The sequence below is a fragment of the Grus americana genome, chromosome 1, assembly GCF_028858705.1.
Source record: "Grus americana isolate bGruAme1 chromosome 1, bGruAme1.mat, whole genome shotgun sequence".
Lineage (NCBI taxonomy): Eukaryota > Metazoa > Chordata > Aves > Gruiformes > Gruidae > Grus > Grus americana.
In genome coordinates, this window is record NC_072852.1 from 109,618,817 (window position 1) to 109,638,051 (window position 19,235).

Below are 19,235 nucleotides of genomic sequence, written 5' to 3' on the forward strand. Positions count from 1 at the left end.
TGATGCCTTTGAATGATACTTTGTCCTAAATACAAGTGGATATTACATGGGTTTTAATTTCACAAGTATTTCTCAACTATCTACTCAGAACTATGAGTGATATCCAGTATCAACAGTGTTTGTAAACTGTGGTTTAATCTATGGTTTGATGGATTTGTGTTTCAGTTTACGTGCTTTTCATTATGCAGGCAGAAAGTATTTCTTCAGCTTCTCTCCTGGACACCAGAAAAAGAGCTCCATGTTCCCCATGAACTAACTATACTTAAAAAAAAAAAAAAAATAGTTAGAAAGGAGAGCAGGCTATTTCTCTTACTTCTGTCAAGAGAAATAATAATGGTTTGTGTACACATAAATTTAGTCTTCAGTAAAAAATAAGCTCAGAAAGCTACTAGGCAGTGTATAGGCTCACAAGAAATTCTGGTAGAGCTATAGAGGAATACTGATTTCAATAAAATCAATGCATCTTGTTGCAGTGTATTACTTAAGGCTTTGTAAGTCTCAGGAACAAGAGTTCTGTCTTAAATGCAGCTCAGCTTGTCCACTTGTCCATACAGCCCCATCTCAAGTCAAACAGCCACAGCTAGATGGGGCTTCAGGGAGCTTTCTGTTTCTGAAATGTGATTTTCTTCCAAGAAAACTACATGATTTTGTAACACTGGCAAGTAAAAGGCGTGCAACACTACCTTGGTAGTACTACAAATAATCTTTTGTGTTATGATGATTGGCTGCATATATGCTTAGTTCATTGAGTAGCACTTCTGTAAACACTTTGTTTAAACATTTTTAATTCTTCTTCAAATCCAGGAACATAGGAATCTGCCTTTCATGCGTGAATTGAGGTACCTGTTCGCACTTCTAGTTGGTTCAAAGAGAAAATATGTGGACCCATCAAGAGCAGTTGAAATCCTTAAAGATGCTTTTAAATCAAATGATTCCCAACAGGTAATCTCTATGTATTTTCTTTCAAGCTTCTGCATGTTTTCATATGGTTATCTGGCAATAGGAAATACTTAAAATGGACAACAAAAATGCAAAATGTCCACAGAAAAGAAACTTCTAATTATCACAGTTTTTGAGCTTTTTTCCTAATATTATGTGATCTCTAGTCACTTTTATTAAAAATAAAAAATAAGTTCCGGACAGCATAACTATTTTATTCAGCTTCAGTTTAGGTTCTAAGTCTCTGTTTTTTTGAAACAGCTTTCTTTATTCTTCTGATCTAACAGTACATCCAGCGCTGGTACAGTCCTAGTATACTATTGTCTGTGTAGATATTGGTTTGGAGGATGCTAATACTCATATTCAAGATTATTGCCTAAATCCTAGTGGGTATATTCTGCTTTTCTGAGAAACACTTGGTTTCTTCAGATGCTTTATTTTTCCTACGTGAAGTTATGTGGCTAAGGTGTTTAATTACAAACAGCATGCTGAATTTAGTGCTCGATGAAAGTAATATTAGTCACCACTTGTTTAGATACCAAAGGGTTTGAACAATGGGATTCATAAGATGCCTTTAGACTAGCATGGTATGAAAGCTGAGCCCAAGTAATAAGGGTCACAAAACAGTGTAACGGCTGAGGAACACCAGAGCCTTAGTGTGCTCCAAGAGCCACTCATAAAGAAACTAATCATGGCATAGTCTTAGACATAGAGCAATTTTGGAACTCTTGTGGGAGGGAATGCTGCTATACTGACACTTGTAAAGTGACACTTCATTGTGTTCTGTTACATATGTGAATGCACACTGATCACTTTGTATTTTTCAACAGCAAGATGTTAGTGAATTTACACACAAATTATTAGATTGGCTAGAAGATGCCTTCCAAATTAAAGCTGAAGAAGAGAGGTAAGATTTTTTTCTAGTTCTGTATAGTGAACATTTTGATGAGAAAAAGCAAACCAAACAACCAAAAATCCACTTCTCACTGTATCACTGAAAATGACCCAACTCTGTAGCTTGTTTTAGTTCAAGTGTGTTTTTTCCATATGTGCCAATACCTTCGATTTTCCATAAATAATTGTCTTTTTTTACCTTTTTATTTCATGTTAGATATCTTGCTGAATGAAGTCCAAAGTGTATAAACAGTAGAGATGTGTTTTGTACATAATCAATTAGGCTTTTTTCATTTGAGTGCAATTCTGCTTTTCAGTCCTGTAGTTTAAATACTTCAAAACCTTGCGCCAATTTCTCTTCTCAGAAGTAAATACTCAGTGTTTGTATAAGTGAACATCTGTAAACAGTTTCTTGAATACATAATTGTTTCTAGAGTGTTGTAGGAAATAGTTTTTACAAGGCTTTTGTACAACTTTAACCTCTCATGAATTGAATCCGATTTACATAAATTTTCCTAAAATGAAGCACTCCTGAAACTTAATTTTCAGAATATTCTTATCACTGCAAATATGTGAATCATCGCTATTGTCATTAGAGGAAAGTACAAAACTTAATGAACAGTAACTGAATAAAATAGGTAGCATTTCCATAATGAATTCAGAATATTCTGCTCGTAGTTTTATAAAAGTTCGTAGATTTGTGCTTGATTTTTTTTTTTTTTCCTTTTTTCTCCCCACTAACGTGCTTTCTGTTTTCAGGGATGGAGAGAAACCAAAGAACCCGATGGTGGAGTTGTTTTATGGACGATTTTTAGCAGTAGGTGTACTTGAAGGTATGCATCTGAATTACTTGGACTTCTGTGCTTGGATCTGTTTAGTGCTTGTTGAAGCACACAGGTGAATGATGCAGATGTAGCATTTTAGCTACTTCTGCAGAAGTACACTTGGAGAATACGTGTTTGGTCTGTGACATAAGGTTTGGTCTGTGACATAAGGTTTGGTCTGTGACATAAGGTTTGGTCTGTGACATAAGGTTTGTCCTGAGAATGAGACTGAAAGTAAATGTCGCGAGCTGCAGTGGTCCAGAAAGACTGTTTTGATAACTTTCAGGAGGTGAGCGTATGTACTTAAGGGCAGTAGAAGTTAGGGTGAGATGCTGAGCAAAAATGCTTGCAAGAAATTATTATCAGGGCGCTTTTGCCGCTTACTAATGGTACATAGAAGGCAAGTTACTGTATTTCACTGAGCTAGTCTCTCGCACTCTCTCTGCTTCATTTAACGCAATTTCAAATACTGCATTTTCTTTTGCACAATTTCTGGTATGGATAACTCACCCTCTTAAAAGTACAATTTGCTGAAAACAAGTCAGTGGAAACTGCTCAAAGGCAGTGTCAGAGAGAGTACTGAAGAGGAAGAGACTGTACAACAAGGTTTCCTTTATCTTATTTGTATATAGTTAGTAGATCTGCAGAATTGCAGCATTCTCCAGCAGCTGTGAAAGTATTTTTAATGTTGGTGATTCTTTCCCCAATCCCAAGAGTGAATGACTCCTGAGATTCATGTGAATGAAGCAGCTATAGTCTTTAAAGTGGCTTCCTGGTTGTTCCTCAGCCTGGAATGGTGTATCTAATGATTTGTTGTCAGATTTCAAAACCATTTTGCAGATTTCTTGCTACTACTTAGCATTCTTGCTCCTTTGCATTTGGCTACTTTAATTCCTTACATTCTCATCTTAACTGAGGAGATATGTAAAAACTAAACTAATGAAAAGAAACTGGTAGATGTAAGACTTGTTACTGACTTTAGCATGAAATAAATTGAAATTGTACATTGAAATCACTTGTCACTCATATTTCTCCTCATGTTTTGAACTTACATGTTTATTCACTGTTACCAAATTATGATCTTGTTTTCAGGAGAGAAATCGTGAATGTTCTCTTTTGTGGTTTATTTTTGCAAAATGTACTTCTACAAAGGGCTGTTTCATACCAGCAATTCCACTGACTTTGCTGATACAATGTAGGGTTGTATTACTGAGCTGCTGTTTGCAGGAGGAGGGCTTTGATTTGTATGTGTAAAACTTACCATACATCTGTGGTGCCAAGTCATTTCGAGTTTTGCTTATTACCAATAGATGCAAAAACAATATAAAAAATGGGCAGAAGAGGAAAATACAGCAATTTTCAATATTATATTCAAGCGACCTTTTTGAGTAACTTGTTTTCATACATATAATTGAATTATTTAGTAAGAAAATGTGGGTATTGTTCGGTAGATGAGGTCAGGTGACCTAGGATTGTTAGTTTTTTAAAAGTAAATGTTTGTTCCTAAAACCTTAACTGTTTAATTTCTTATGTGAAGGTAAAAAATTTGAAAACACAGAAATGTTTGGCCAGTATCCACTCCAAGTTAATGGCTTTAAAGATCTGCATGAGTGCCTGGAAGCTGCAATGATTGAAGGGGAAATTGAATCTCTCCATTCAGAAAACTCTGCAAAGTCTGGTCAGGAGGTGAGTTAGCTGTTTCTGTAGGCTTCTCCGAGAGTGGTGGTGTAGTAACCTTTGTTTTTCATTGAAATTTGTGGGGGTTTTTGTGACCTGCTGCTGTGCAGGTTCTGATGTCTGGTGTAACTGGATTGTTAATTTGGGGGGGGGGGGGTGTTGTCTCTTTTGGAGTACCCAGTGTGTCATCTTTTTGTATTTTTCCTAAGAGATTAAGTTTGTGCTTATTAAAAAGTTGGCACAATTAAGTGCTTACAGTGCTTTGGCACAGCCTGGTTCCCACCTGTTGCTGATATTTGATCTCCACAGAGGTCATGGGTATAATGTCCCATAGTAGCTGACCACTGCTCTGACTGACTTGCCGCCCTGTGCAATGCTGTAAACAGCAACCGTGAGCTGTGCACTTGATCATTGCTTCAGAGCACTGTTGTTGTTCATCTGTGCTTTGTCTTGTAATTCCTCAGCAGCCTACCCTTCTTCCCCTCTCCCCTTTCTACTGGCTTGTCCCAGCATCCTCCTCTTTGCCCCCTAGAGTGAGCAATTCTCCTTCTCTTTGCTCGCAGTGGTGGACAGACCATACTGACTCTACAAGCTGCTCTTCCTCCCAGGAGAGCTCTTGCTAGAGCAGTAGGCTGCCACATGTCAGAGCATGCTGGAGGCATGGGGGGAGGGATTCAGATGGAGCCCCACTATGAAGTGGGGTATGCAGCGTGTGGTGGTGGGATGAGGTGACAAATGGTATTTCTTGTGCAGAAGTCACAGGTTAGGGAAAAGAGGTAGTTGGGCCGATGGGGGCTGTAGAATCAAGAGGGTGTGCTCTGAAATGTCCCTTTTTACTGCTGGCATGCATGCATATGCCCAGCATTTTTCTCTGGCAGAGCTCTCAACTAATAACCTGTGGGTTATTGATGTGGAAATATGGGAATCCCCATTGCCTGTAAAGGCTGAGCTTTCTCTTTACACGGTTGTTCATGTTTCATCACAGTTCCTTTAAAGATGTGAAATCTTAGGAGGTTTCTTCAATTTAAGTAAAAAGTTCAGGTATAGTTTCTTCCTTGATGTCAATCTTTAGCAGTAAAGAAATTTTGCTTCCTTTAAACATGTGAGCATACTCACAGGGTTTAGTTACTAGGCCTAGTGACGCACACCGAAATCATCCTCCGGTCTGAAGTTATATTTCCAATTTTACGTTTTCAACAAAAGTTTTATAGCATCCCTTTTGCAGTCGCTTTTTTCCGGTGAGGTATTGTTGATGAAGTATTGATCAACCAAATCAGATGTTAACAAGCACTTTGAAATGTATTTACACATCTTACTAGATGTTTTCTTCTTTCACAGGATGCTTTTTTTTTTTTTATTCCAGCACTTGTAGAAACGAATTCTTACAATGAGCATGTTTCCTGAAATATAACTGGAAGAAAAAAAAAATCTCATAAATATCTTGGTACAACCCAAAATTCAATTTCTTTATGCAAGGTGAAATCTTGTATGTACCTACTACAAGAGCATGATTGTTCATCTTATGGACTGAAGGTTGTCTTGCAGTTAAAACCTGTGGGCATTCATGCATAAAATGTCAGTTCAGTTATAAATGCTTGACTAGAAATGTCAGGCTTGGGTTATTTGTTTTTGTTTTTGAGTGCATTTTTTTTTTAAATGTGTAGTATCAAGAAACCATGGGGAACAGAAGGATAGTCATGCACAGGTCTAGAGTGTTAAGCTTTGAGTTTTGTGAAACTGTCAGGGTTTTAATCAGCTTGGCTTCTTAGCATGTGGAAATGGAAGTGAAATAGTCGTATGACAGATTGACAACAGTGGCAAAACAAGAAAGGTAATGTGTTAAGTCCTAATCTAGAAAAACATTACTGTTGTATTACCAGGGCCAAGTAAATTGCATATGTTTCCCTGAAGTAATTTTTTTATAGTGATTACTGCTGTTACCTGTTATGTTTAAACACAATGCCTCAAAGATGTTATAGCACATTGGAAGGCTTGGAAGTACTGAAGGAAGTTGAATGTCTTGTAGTTTCAACGAAGACTGTCTCAGCTGAACACAGCCTTCAAGTGGCATTCATCTGAGCTGGTGGATATCAAAGCTTAGAGAGTAATAGTAATATGGTAGTCACGTGTCTTATCCTGAAAGTAACATTCTGGGGTTTTTTCCCCCTTGTTTCCACCATTGCCTCTAATGGGGTATTTGGCTTGTTCATTATCATCATCTCACGATGCCTAAAAGCCTCACCTTGGAGTAGGGTGTCAGCAAACGAGCTAACATAGGAACAGAAAAAAAGAGACATTCTCTGTCCCAAGGAACTTAAATCCAAATTGAAGAGAAGATGGAGGTCAATGCACATACTTGGAGTTAGAAGTGTGGGGAAAATGAGATAACATTTGTCAGCGTCATGGTTGATGAACTTCAACATATCAGCAGCTTAGTCATCGTTAAGTGATTCGGGGGCCTTGCAATAAAAGGGTTTTAGTGAGAAGGGTTGTGGTGCAGCGGTGCTGACTTTAGCATTAAAATTTACTGCTGTGTGAAGTTGCTACAAGACAGAAGTCATGATTGTCTCCTTTAAAACTGAAAAAGTAGTTAGTGGAGGCTGATGTAGGCAAGAAAAGGGAAGGCAGCTTATTTTGCTTGTAAACAGATGTGAGAAGCGATGCTGAAGGCAATGAACTAGGAAAATTCAACAACATCCTGGAAATCTGTTGGTGTGACAAGGCTATGTGCATTAAGGCTGGGCAAGGGGAAAAGAGAGGAATCATCGCACTGAGATGTGGAGTGATGAAAACCTAGACCTGAGTTTTAGCCATGAGCACAGAAAGAAAAGGCTGTCTTGGAAGTATTGTATGAAAAGACTATTCAAGACATTTGGCTGGGTAGGACAACTTGAAGTGAGCCCTGAGTTAAATGCCACGTCTGTGCTGTGGGCATTGATGTCAGAAATGTGTGGCAACAGTGTCTGCAGCAATCAGGGATGCTCGAGTTGATGGTTACACATCCAAAACGTGTTAAATGGATAGACTGTGGGTTTTATGTTGCGGAGTGGGGAGGAAAAAAGGGACTCTCTTGCTGGAATTGGAGCTGAATTTGACTTGTAGTTGAGAAATGAAAGAAATGAGGACTTAAGGACAGACCTTTACTGAATACTCAAAAAAAGGTGGGATAAGGTGATGATAACATGGATTGGTCCATGGATGGATTAGCAGTGTTTAGAGACATGAGCAGAAACTTCAGGAGAGGTTGTTAGTACGGAGGACATTTCAAGAAAAAGTATTACAACGCTGAAAGAGCTTGTCTAACCCAGCCCAGAGTCTTCTCTGATCCTGCTTAAGAAGAAATCATTAGAAACTTCGATGATATCAGATGAATGAAAGGGTTGGAAACTTGAGTCTGAGGGATCTAACAGGAAGAGCACTTGATACAGTATAAAGACTCCCTCAGTGGCCTTTGAGTTAGAGGAGCACAGGACAGTTGGCAAGGTAGGTAGGTTCAAGCGTAGGCCGCTTTTAGTACGAGCAAGATGAATGTGAAAGGAAGAAGCCTTCCTGCCCACCCTGCTTTAACAAAGATCGCAATAGATGAGTTGAAAAGCTCTGATGCAGTATGAGTGACAAATGGTCTGTGGTTACAGTGAAGGTGAAAGATGGGAACTTTGGAAAGCTTGTGCTGATCCACCCTCTAAAACCAGTTTCTCCCATAGCTATGTCAGTCTGCAGGTATTGTACCATTATTACTAAATTCTGCTATTGGAAGGCATTTATTGTGGGGTTTTCTGTTTTTCTTTTGTTCAGCACTGGTTCACTGAGCTTCCTCCTGTCTTAACTTTTGAGCTATCAAGATTTGAATTTAATCAGGCTTTGGGGAGACCAGAGAAGATACACAACAAATTAGAATTTCCTCCAATTTTGTATCTGGACAGGTACAGTATAATATTATCAACAAAGTCCTAGTATGAATATAAATTAAATCTCATGAGTTTTGGTAAAGTTGCTGGTGCGTCTCATTCTCATTTAAATCAGAGTAATTTCCTGGTCTAGCTAGACAAGTTAAAATTTTCATGGTTTTCATCAGTTTCAGAAAATGCACATAGATAACAATTTAGGACCTACTGCTACTTGGTGCCAAGACCTGCTTGTACTTCAGTCTTTAATTTATTACTAGGTAGTTGTGTATACAGGTAAAATACTCTGAAAAATCACACTGTTTATGAGTCCATTTGGAAAAGAGGGTGAGAAGTCAGATATTTCATGGTGTTCCAGATAGACTGCATGGTTTGAAGAGGATTCTTGGCATCAGTGCATGCTGTTTCTGTGTAGAGGTGAAATACCAGGATGGCATTTGGTTAGATGCTGAATGTTATTTATGAGCCTAAATAATGAAACAGGAGTATTGCTACATGGTTGCTATTTAAACCACTTAATTTAGAAGCTTTCTGATAAATGTGTGTCATCCATGGTATGAACAGAGCTTTTGACACTGTGGAAAAAGCATCTCTGAAAGTTGTGGGAGGGAGGGCTTAATGCGTTTATCATTTTCTTTGCAGTTCTGTGTTACTGCTTAATATACTGTAGTTTCTAGAGAGTGTGATTTTTTTATTAGCGCTAAGCAGGATGGCTGATGGGTGTAGACCTCAGTGTCAGTGTTGGGATATTACGTGCTGACACATCTTTCTAAATTTCATGTTTTACAGGTATATGCACAAAAACAGAGAAATAACAAGAATTAAACGGGATGAAATCAAGAGACTCAAAGAGTACCTCACGGTTTTACAACAGAGATTAGAACGGTACTATATAACTGTGTAAATGCAAATAATATTATAGGCTACATAGAATAACCCCTTTCAACTATACACTTTATGTGTAGTTATTTGCTCTAGGTTTCCCTTCTGTATCTCTTCTCTTTTACCATTTTTCTTGGAAACTGTGTATAATTATGGTAAATCTGATGCATGAAACATGCTAGGAAAGGCTTGCTTTGTCTAATTGCAGTCAACCAGAAAAAATTCCTTTTTTTTTTTTTCTTCTTTTATTTTTGTATATGTGAGTCATGGCATTAATACGTTTTATGGTTAACAGATATTTAAGCTATGGTTCTGGTCCTAAACGATTCCCCTTGGTAGATGTCCTGCAGTACGCCTTGGAGTTCGCCTCCAGCAAGCCGGTGTGCACGTCGCCTGTCGATGACCTGGGTGCTAGTGCCCCTGCCAGCGGCACGCTACCAGCCCAGACCTCGCCCAGGTAAGGGCTGCCTCCCGCTCTCCCAAGATGAGAGGCTGGTCATCCCCTCCATGCAAACCAGGCTGCTGGGAGAGACCAGATTAATACAACTAGGCATCTCCTGAGGGGTATGGCGTAAAGTTTCTGCTCTCTTCCTAGAAGTGTTTTGAGGCATAAATAAACTTAAATAAACAAAAACGTTAATAGCCTGGGTTTGTCTCATGCACTTATAAACAGTCTTTAGGTAGAGAATTACCATTTTCAAACAAAACAAAATTCCACCTACAATTCCAAATAGACACAATATCTGGTGAGGTCACTGCTTCCCAAGTGTATTGTTTAAGACTCTGAATTTGGGCAGCATGTATGTGCTGCAGAGCTTCAAGGTTTCTGGTGTGCAATTTATCTGTTAATTTTTGCCTGGGAGCTAAACTCCTTTTCTGCTTTGCAGCTTATGTTTCTCAACAAGATTGTCAGGAACCTAACAGTCTGACTTTTTAAAAGCAGAATAGCCAAACTATCAGGGAGGTAAAGGTCCAGTAATGTTATTTTTCTCATTACTGAAGCTAGTAACTATTAGTAACAGTTAATAGAGTATAACTTAAGACAGGACTTGGCTGGGTGGACACGAACAGTTTATAACAGAGCTTTTTATATTGCATTTGGAAAGTAGGGTTCTAGGTTCTGGTCCAGACAAGATGGTTAACTCTGTAGTTCAGAGAACTGAAGTAAATGAATCTAAAAAGCCTTTAAAAGATTTAAAATGTCTTACTGCTACAATGCCAGTAGAAATCGTGATGATTGGTAAGAGAAGACAAACTTTTAAAAGCTACCATTGTTTGCATGAAATACAGTATCAAAAGTAATATAGTTTGTTCAAACTCTACATAGGAAGTTTCTTCTGTAAAATGTAAATATTATGACTTTTTTGTCGATCTGTAGAAACAAAATAGCATGTTATGTGGAGTGACATTGTCAGCTCTTAATGTTCTCAGAGTTTTCTAAACTACCAAAGAATCCAAGTTCCTCAGACTGTCTTGATGCTGTACACAAAGTAAAAAGTCAGTGGCTTGCTAGAAATACCTTCAGATTCCTGTTATGCATATCATTACATATTGGTGGTCCTGTTGATGGGAAGGGAAAGGTTTTAATTTTTAATAATCTACTGCCCTTGTAGAATTCTAAGCTGGCTGCTTTGCTGTTTGAGTTACAAGACTTGTCTGGAACAAGTTTAGATGGTTTGGTGCTATATTTCCAGTGTGCCATAAATATCAGAGGTCCTTTCATTGTTGCGTTTCAGTTAACATAAGATGTAGGCAGGCAATTGGGGAAAAAAAAAAAAGCCTGCTAGGCATAAGGCATGCGAAGAAGTTATTAAATGGAGAACTTTTATTTATTGGATTTTATGGTCAATGGGCCACAAGAGAAGCCACTGTGATTGTGGTTTTTTTTTTTTTTTCTCTGCAGTTTGGCACTAAATGTTTCAAACCACAGTGATTACTTGTATGACATTATTTGAAAGTGTTGAACAGCTTTTCAAGTAAAGCAAACTGGCTTGACTGATTCAATTCAGATTCCTTCATCTTTGGTAATGGCAGGCAGAGCTGTTGTTGTGATAACATGAGGTACACCACTAGGTTTTCAGAATTTACATAGTAATTCCATATTGAAATTGTAGGTACGTTTTCTGGATTGCACTATAGGACTTACTACCTTTAAAGTTTCTGTTTTCAGATGAAAAGCTTATTTTTATGGTGTAGTTTTTAGTTTGTATACATGATGATGCAATTTTTATATTTTGTGTTTTGAATGAATGCAGCACAATAGAGCAGCAGGGACCTTCATCTTCAGATGTTCCAAGCACATCTCCTGTACAAAGATCAGTAATACATAAACCATTCACACAATCACGAATTCCTCCTGATCTGCCGATGCATCCGGCACCAAGGCACATCACTGAGGAAGAGCTGTCTGTCCTAGAGGGCTGTTTACATCGCTGGAGGACTGAAGTAGAGAACGACACTAGAGGTAATGCCGCAAGCTGGAGAATGCATTTGCCCTTGGAAACAATTTGTGGAAATGGGGGAAATCGCCTTAATGTCCATGCATGTGCTGAGTTGCTTGTTTCGTACTTTCGAACTTGCCCCTAGCACGTAGGAGGGGAAGTCAGGTAGAGATTGTAGTAGACTGGAGGTATATAAACTGAAGATGCAAACTGGGCATTGAGTGAAGCGTACACAGGTATTTCAACACAGGTTTCTGTGTGCGTGATGTTGGGGGGGAGTAAAGTGAAACAGATGGGATCCACACTGAAGAATGTCTCTGCAGATGTGAGCTGTCAGTGTGATAGTGGCTGGGCCCGTGCTGTGACTTGGTGCTCTGCGGGGGAGTCAAGGTAGAGTGGCCCCTTCTGTGAGGGGAAAATTCAGCAAATTTCTGAGTAAAGGCTTTTTGGAGTGGGTAGAGCATACAATCTGTTCCCTTGCTCTGAGGGAAACAAGGGAAGTTGTTGTTCCAGCAGAGCTGGGCTTGGTTGAGCGCTAGAAAATGAGCAGTGGTGTACCATGAATCACTCTCTCTGCAGTATCGTCTGAGAAGGTTTGGTGTTTGGCATGTAGGTAGATCAACAGATGCACCAAATGTGAAATGTACCCTCGTTTGAGCCTCATATAAAATAAAGATGTAGCCATGTGCAATTATGCAGCTTCATGGAAGAGAGCTTCTTTTCTTGTTTTTCTTTTAGATTTACAAGAAAGTATATCTAGAATACATCGGACAATTGAATTGATGTACTCTGACAAAACAATGGTCCAAGTAAGTACAATTTCTGCACGAGATAATTCAAAATAGATCCTTTTTGTCACTTCTGTTAAAGTTCTTAGATGCTTGAAAATAGAGTAAGTATACAACAATTATATATAAAGGTTTGAGAAATTTCACTGGAAAGTCATAATGGGTTTTGCAAACCTTTTAATTATGCACAGTCAGATGAAAGACAGCGTTATGATATTTTACAGGTGACGTAAGACAGGTAGAACATATAAACTTAATTTGAAGCAACATTGTGATGAAAAGCCCAAATATAAATGTTTTATCTCTGATCTGCTTTTTTGACTTGAATGCAGAACTTCAGTTTTTGTATAATGCAATAAAATTTTTTCACCATGATTTGACCATATTGCTAGGTAGCTTTATGGCGTTAAGGTAGCAAAGCATTAGACACAAGAAACTATTACTTTTATATTTCAATGCTTATTGCCATTGTGTATTGCAACTTCCATACTAATACTTGAGAATTCAAGGCTCATAACTTTAATTTGTAGTTAGTAATGCCAGTGGGGTTTTTGTTGTTGTTTTTGTTGTGTTTTTTAAAACTGTCTAGATTTAGTATCAGTCTCAACCTTGACTATTAGTATAAGCTGCCTTTTAGGGAGATTCTCATGCTCTGTAATCTGAACAGCATTTCTAGAATGCTTTACTACGGAGTCCTGGCTTCTCTGGTATTTGTTATGTTCACATACTCATGTTCGCTCACTTTGATAGGTTTTAAGGTTAGGGATTACTTCCTCTGTTACTTTCTGTTAGTAAAAAGAATTATTTTCCTTCCAAGCAGGATCTGTTCAGCTTATAGTTTTCCTTGAGGTACGTTTTCATTTTGTACGTGGCTTGTAATAGTTCCTGGCAGCTGAACTCTGATGTTAAGGATTTCAGGCAGACTTGCCTAGATGACTTGCTTTAAGCTTGCTACTGGCAGGCATTTTTTTCCTTAATACTTGTGTTATAACAGGAACGCTACAGGCTACATGTCATCTAACAATAAAATGAAGTAATTTGGTGATCTTGCATCCAAATAGCCTACCTTTGTTGCCTTATGTGTTATAGCAGGAAATAGCTCTGAATGGCGAAGATATTAGTCAGCAATCATTACAATGGAAAAAGGAGATTACTTAATAAAACACTTTGTCCTAGATTGGATTTTTTTTGTTTGTTTTTTGTTTTGAAACAGAATTCCAGAAACAGAGGAGGATGAAGACTGTATATAGATTTATAGAGAGGGTTCCTGTGCCATGCCTGAGAGTAGTGGTGTGTATTAAGTGATTGTTAGGGAACAAGTAGGTACTGAACCCATTTGAAATCACAGGCTGGAAGGGAAGGCTGTCCTTCTGCAGCTCAGCCGGCTTTGTCCCTGGGGGTGTTTTGGCACAACAGGAAGGAGATAGGTGCATAGAGCTGTCTGCTTTCCCTGCCTATCTCTCTGCATCTGGGCAATTTGATAGCTTCGTGTTGCCCCATTCTCTGGGAGCAGTTTCACAGTATTGATCTTTTCCTCAGAATGATACAATTGCAGGACTGAAAGCTTTTCTGAGTCAATAAAATCTGGGCATATAAAACTAGACATTTTAAGGAAAATGTAATATTTTTGCTGGATACTTCCTAGTGTTTGTATGAACTATTTAAGACGCTCTTCGTCTTCTCCTTGTGTCCCCTTTGATTCTAAGGAAACTACAGTTGTCCATAAGACCCTCGTCAAATTGTCATAAGAAATATATTCCCAGAATTCTTATTTTGTCTTGTCCTCCTGAATGAATAGTTTTCATCAGCTGCTTATTTGATTATTTCCCTCCTTCCATGAACTTGCTGTGGGGAAATGAGACACACCTGTTTTTCCTGGGAATTCATCTTTCTTATATCAGCTTTGATATATCTGTTCTGTAGCTACATGTGACGAGGTTGGTGAAGCTCTGTTTCTGTTCCATGACTAGTAAGTGTAAGCTAAGAAGTTTACTACCATCTATTTACTTGTTGTGTTGCCGTGTACTGTTAATTACTGTTGATATAACGGCTTATCACAAGAGACTCCTGTTGGCACTGAACGCTGCTGTCCCCCAGTCAGACCTCTGTGGGGAATCTTCCTGGAAGCTCAGCGTGGATGACTGACAGCTGGTCCTCCAGAGCTGGAGGAGAGGGTAGAGGCACTCAAGCTGACCCAGTTAGCATGGTTTTAAGTAATATGACTTAAAATCACCTGGAATTTTAATGCCCTATTTTAGAGTGAGGAAATCTTATTTTTGAAGTCTAAAGAGACCCCCACCTTCTTTAAAATCAGGATCTGCATATATTCATGTGCATACACGTGGGCTTGCAATCATTTTAAGAAGGCTTTCACACTGGTTTGGTAACAGATGTTTTAAAAACCCTAGAGCATTCAGATTTAAGGACTTGCTAGGATTTCTTCTGTGTATACTTCTTGTACTTGGGAGATTTACAGTGCGGTTTGGTCTCTGGGATGACAGACTGTTTGATTCCAGCTGCTGTGCAGTCAGTCAGCTTTACAGTTCAAGGGGGGTTGCAAAATCTCCAGCACTTGCATATAGCCTGGAAGAGAATGATCAGGTTAAAAATAACTTCAAGATGTTTCTCAAGTCATAGTTACATATGTATTTATACTTACTGATTATTGTGGTGCTCAAATGATATTCACAACAAATATTTACTACACCTTGTGTTAAATGCACCATTTATCTACAGTCCAGACTGTGACAGTAGTAAAAGATGGTTTCAGGTTTTTCATCCTAGCTGGGCTGTTGTCATAGAGGCATACTGTGCATAGCAGGAAAGATCAGTTTTCCCTTTTATGTTGCATGTGCTGTTTCAGCAGGTTAAAATGAGCTGATCACTAAGATGCTTTTAAAAGACTTGTAAGGAAGGAAGCACTAATTCATTCTGCTTCTGTGTCTCTCTCCCCTTCAGATTTCTAACTACTTACATAGAAATTAAGTTTCCCATTCTTCTTTCTTGTTGGTGAACACATGTAACCTGCAATACTTTTTTATGTTGATCCTAGAAACTGCTATCTTCCTTCTCCACCTCAGGAGGAAGGAGAGAACCTTGTCATGTGTTCCATGCTTCTCTTAGCAATACTTTTACTGATAAGTTTAAAATACTGGAAAACAGTTGTATTCCTATTCTACTGTAAGAATTTTACCTTTGGGTAACTGAAGTATTCAACTCGCAGATACTCCTTTAAATAAACTCTCTCACTGGCACATAGAAAACACAGAGTTTATTACCTTGAATTTGCATATGCCTTTCCAGACTTCAGGACAAGTTTACCAGGTCAGGACTGGAGCAAATCATAGAAGCTCAAGGCTGACATATTTGAAGGGGTTTTTTTAATAGATACAAGGAAAGGAGGAACATTAAGGAATTAAGAAATGAGGACGCCTGGCAGTAAAGACAGCAGAGTAGACATTTATGCTATAGACTCACTAATGTTTTTAAGATATTTTTTTTTGTGACTAGTAGTGGTAAGTAAAATAGTTCCAAGTTCTTCTCCTTAGTGGGTTACTGGTTTTACCTTTTTGTGTTTCCTCTGTGTCGTGTTCTGATCCTCTTTACCTTAATTTCTGTTACTTTTATTTAATGTAGCTATTATTGCTGGTAAGTAGCAGGAACTAAATGCCGGTAAGGAGAGCTTGACATTTTGGGGTTTTCATTTTGTTTTGTTTTGGTTTTTTTTTTTTCTTTAAGGTTCCTTATAGGTTGCATGCTGTGCTAGTTCATGAAGGTCAAGCTAATGCAGGACACTACTGGGCATATATTTATGACCACCACCAGAACAGATGGATGAAGTACAATGATATATCTGTGACAAAGTCAACTTGGGAAGAGTTGGAACGGGACTCTTTTGGTGGTTACAGGAATGCCAGTGCATATTGTTTAATGTATATCAATGATAAGGAGCAGTACTTGATACAAGGTAATGTTAATGGATATGTTTTCTGCATGATATAGAATAGCTGAATATATTGATAAAGCGAGCTGCTTTCAGATAGATTTCCAGATTTTTGATATGGTTGTAATAACTATTGGAAGTTCTATTTATGCTCATAACTGTTAGATTATTTTTGTGAGTGGAACAATTGCTCTTCAACTTTTAGATTAATAAAGATAATGCTAGTGTTTCAGCACTATTAAGACAGCAAAATAAACTAATTTTGCTAATTTGTAAACATTTTAGCCAAGTGATCGCATGTTCAGAATTTTGAGGATGTTATCTCACTGAAGAGTAGAACAGAAATATGGAAATACAGAAATGAGCCCTTTGATATTAAAATCCTCATGTAGCTTTTGTTTTTCATAAGCTTCAGAACTCTGATGAACTTTACTGGAGCGTAGAAACTTGAAGCTTTAGGCAATATAATGAAATGTGAATAGCTTACCCCTACCATCAACACCTTAAACCGAAATAATACGTGGATTGGGATTTTTTTTTTTCCAGGTCATGTAGTAGTATGTAACTATAAGGCTTGTATGAAAGCATTTGGAGAGGGGACAAAGATCCCTTAGCATGAGTTTTGTGGGGCCTGATAATGGCAACTAGGGAGCTGACTGTGAAAATGGCCAGAGATTCAATAACAGGTGGTGGAAAATTTTCATGTTCCTGTCTTTTCATAGGGCAGAAAGCTAGAGTGCGCATTTATGCAGTTTTTAAATGAGAACTGATATTAACCTTGATGTTTCTAGATTGCCAGATTAGCAGTGGACTTGCAGCCAGAGGGTTTATGGGTCCTGAAGGGTGGCAGTGCCACTCTAAGTCTGAGGCCTGCTTGCTGGGGGACAGTTACAGCTGGTTGATCCCCTAGGATCTGGGATAGTCTTGTAGAGTCTATTCTCAAAGCAAAAAAGAAGGTTGCTCAATGTAGCTGGTGTTCTTAACAGTTGACGTTCCAAATCCCTGTATGCCCAATCTCCTTCCCCTTTTCTGCTGGGAAGTTGAGTTGCGTCCAGCTCCATGTGGCAGTAATGCAATCAAGCTATGGAGGGGGGTTTGTGACTCTCTTTTCTGAATGTTCACAATCATAGGGTGCTCATGGCCCAAAAGGCTCATCTTTCAAAATGGCAGTGATTGGATAGTGCCCAAGAACGTATGATCCAAAGATCACAAGAACAGTAGCCATATGTCTCAGTAGCAGAGGGGTGCCTGACAGATAATAAAACCAGTTAAAAGTAATACAGTTTGGGCGTTTTGGTGCTGTACTGTATGTTTTTTCCAGTAATTCACTTGAGAAAATTTGTTGAACATGCTTTCTTTTCCCCTATTCTTTCTTTTTCTGAAATATATATTTCATGTTACTGCAGATGAGTTTAACAAAGAAACAGGACAGATCCTTGTTGGAATGGACACGCTCCCTTCTGATCTAAGGGATTACGTCAAGGAAGACAATAAACGTTTTGAAAAAGAGCTTGAAGAATGGGATGCAGAACTTGCTCAGAAAGCACAGCAGGAGAAGTTGTTATCTCAGATACCTAGGGCACCAGCACCCTCACCTGCTCCAGGTTAGCTGCTTCTACCTGTTTGTAAAAAGAGTAGAACCAAAAGTCACTGGGTTTTGTATGTATTGTTTTACAGCTTAAGAAAGGAAGTAGTAGTTAATTTGTGTAATCTTGAATTATAACTATGTACTTGGCCAAGGTAACTGTACTTGAAGTTTAGTCGGTTGGGGTTTGTTTGCATTTTATTTTTTATTTAAAAAAAAAAGTATTTGTTGTTTCTTCTGCCTCTTTCCTCCCAGTCGTGCTTAGCTTTTACTATTTTATTTTTTTTCATAGAAACTTTGGCCTTTTAAGATAGGTAACTGTTAACAGCTCTCACGAGTCTGTTTTGAGAATTTATTAGTCCGTAAGTGATGTATAGTCTTCTATTCAGAGTGAATGAGTAGAATACCTAACTTCTTATTTTAAATTAGGACAGAATTTAGATCTGAAGAGAAGAATAATTTATTTTGATGCGATGTATTGAATAGAGTTAGCAATAGTAATTTCACTTAAGAAATTACTATGTAAAAGTGAAGATGCTAAAACTGTGGAAGAGGCTCTGAACAGCAGCAGTGAGGCTAATGCTGTTACGAACCCAGCTCATAAAGACCACTGGCAATCCAACTATAAAACACATGCCTGCTTTGACACAGAAAAACCTGTCAGGTTTTAGGTTACATTCACCTTTTGCTCCATTACAGAAGGCTGTATGTACATTATGGGAAAGATGACACGATGGATTTGTGCAGTGAGACTGCTGTCCAGATGTTCTCATTGTTGTATTTGAGTCATTAAAACTGAGCATATATTTCTCATAACTTATCTGTGACTGCAAACTAAATGTAAAAAGTGCAGTGATTTAATGACATTTCTCTTTTTGCAAAAACTCTGTGGAGAGTGACTTCATCTTCTATATGTTTTGACTTCATAAACACTTTGAGACTGGTTTTAGTTCTTTTGTCAGTAATGGAAAGTACTAAATGAATGTTTTATTAGTCTGCCAAAATTTGCTTTCATCATGTAAGGAATATAAGACACTATTTACACTAATCAGTTTTATTGGCCTCAAGGTGGGGGAGACTTGGAGATTTCCCTTAAGTCAGAAGAATATGATCTGTTGATTATTTTGTGAAGTAAAAATGCATCTGGCACTCAAGTGGCTGTAGGCCATTGCATATATTGGGTCTGTATCCCACAGAAGGTCCAAGTAGAATCTCATCTTTGTTTTCAGTCATCCCCCTGTATAATTGAACACCCCTGACTCATGAGCCTTAATGGGTCTAATATAAATAATATTTTATAAGGATTTTCTGTGTGTCATACCCTATGTATAAGACAGTGATCCAAATAAAACTAATC

General features: G+C 38.2%; 1 protein-coding gene across 6 annotated transcripts in view; it reads left to right on the forward strand.

Moving 5' to 3' along the window:
- Nucleotides 1-19,235, forward strand: part of USP25 (ubiquitin specific peptidase 25) — a 97,097-nt gene that overhangs the window by 57,485 nt on the left and 20,377 nt on the right. For 4 of the 6 annotated variants that reach the window (XM_054830827.1, XM_054830801.1, XM_054830810.1 and 1 more), the window contains 11 exons: nucleotides 805-942; nucleotides 1,770-1,846; nucleotides 2,593-2,666; nucleotides 4,195-4,343; nucleotides 8,130-8,257; nucleotides 9,029-9,124; nucleotides 9,417-9,578; nucleotides 11,377-11,585; nucleotides 12,301-12,371; nucleotides 16,089-16,317; nucleotides 17,700-17,897. In XM_054830827.1, the coding sequence (XP_054686802.1) occupies nucleotides 805-942; nucleotides 1,770-1,846; nucleotides 2,593-2,666; nucleotides 4,195-4,343; nucleotides 8,130-8,257; nucleotides 9,029-9,124; nucleotides 9,417-9,578; nucleotides 11,377-11,585; nucleotides 12,301-12,371; nucleotides 16,089-16,317; nucleotides 17,700-17,897 (1,531 nt within the window). The remainder of the gene's footprint in view (nucleotides 1-804; nucleotides 943-1,769; nucleotides 1,847-2,592; nucleotides 2,667-4,194; nucleotides 4,344-8,129; nucleotides 8,258-9,028; nucleotides 9,125-9,416; nucleotides 9,579-11,376; nucleotides 11,586-12,300; nucleotides 12,372-16,088; nucleotides 16,318-17,699; nucleotides 17,898-19,235) is intronic. The other 2 variants (XM_054830819.1, XM_054830837.1) reach the window with 1 other exon arrangement.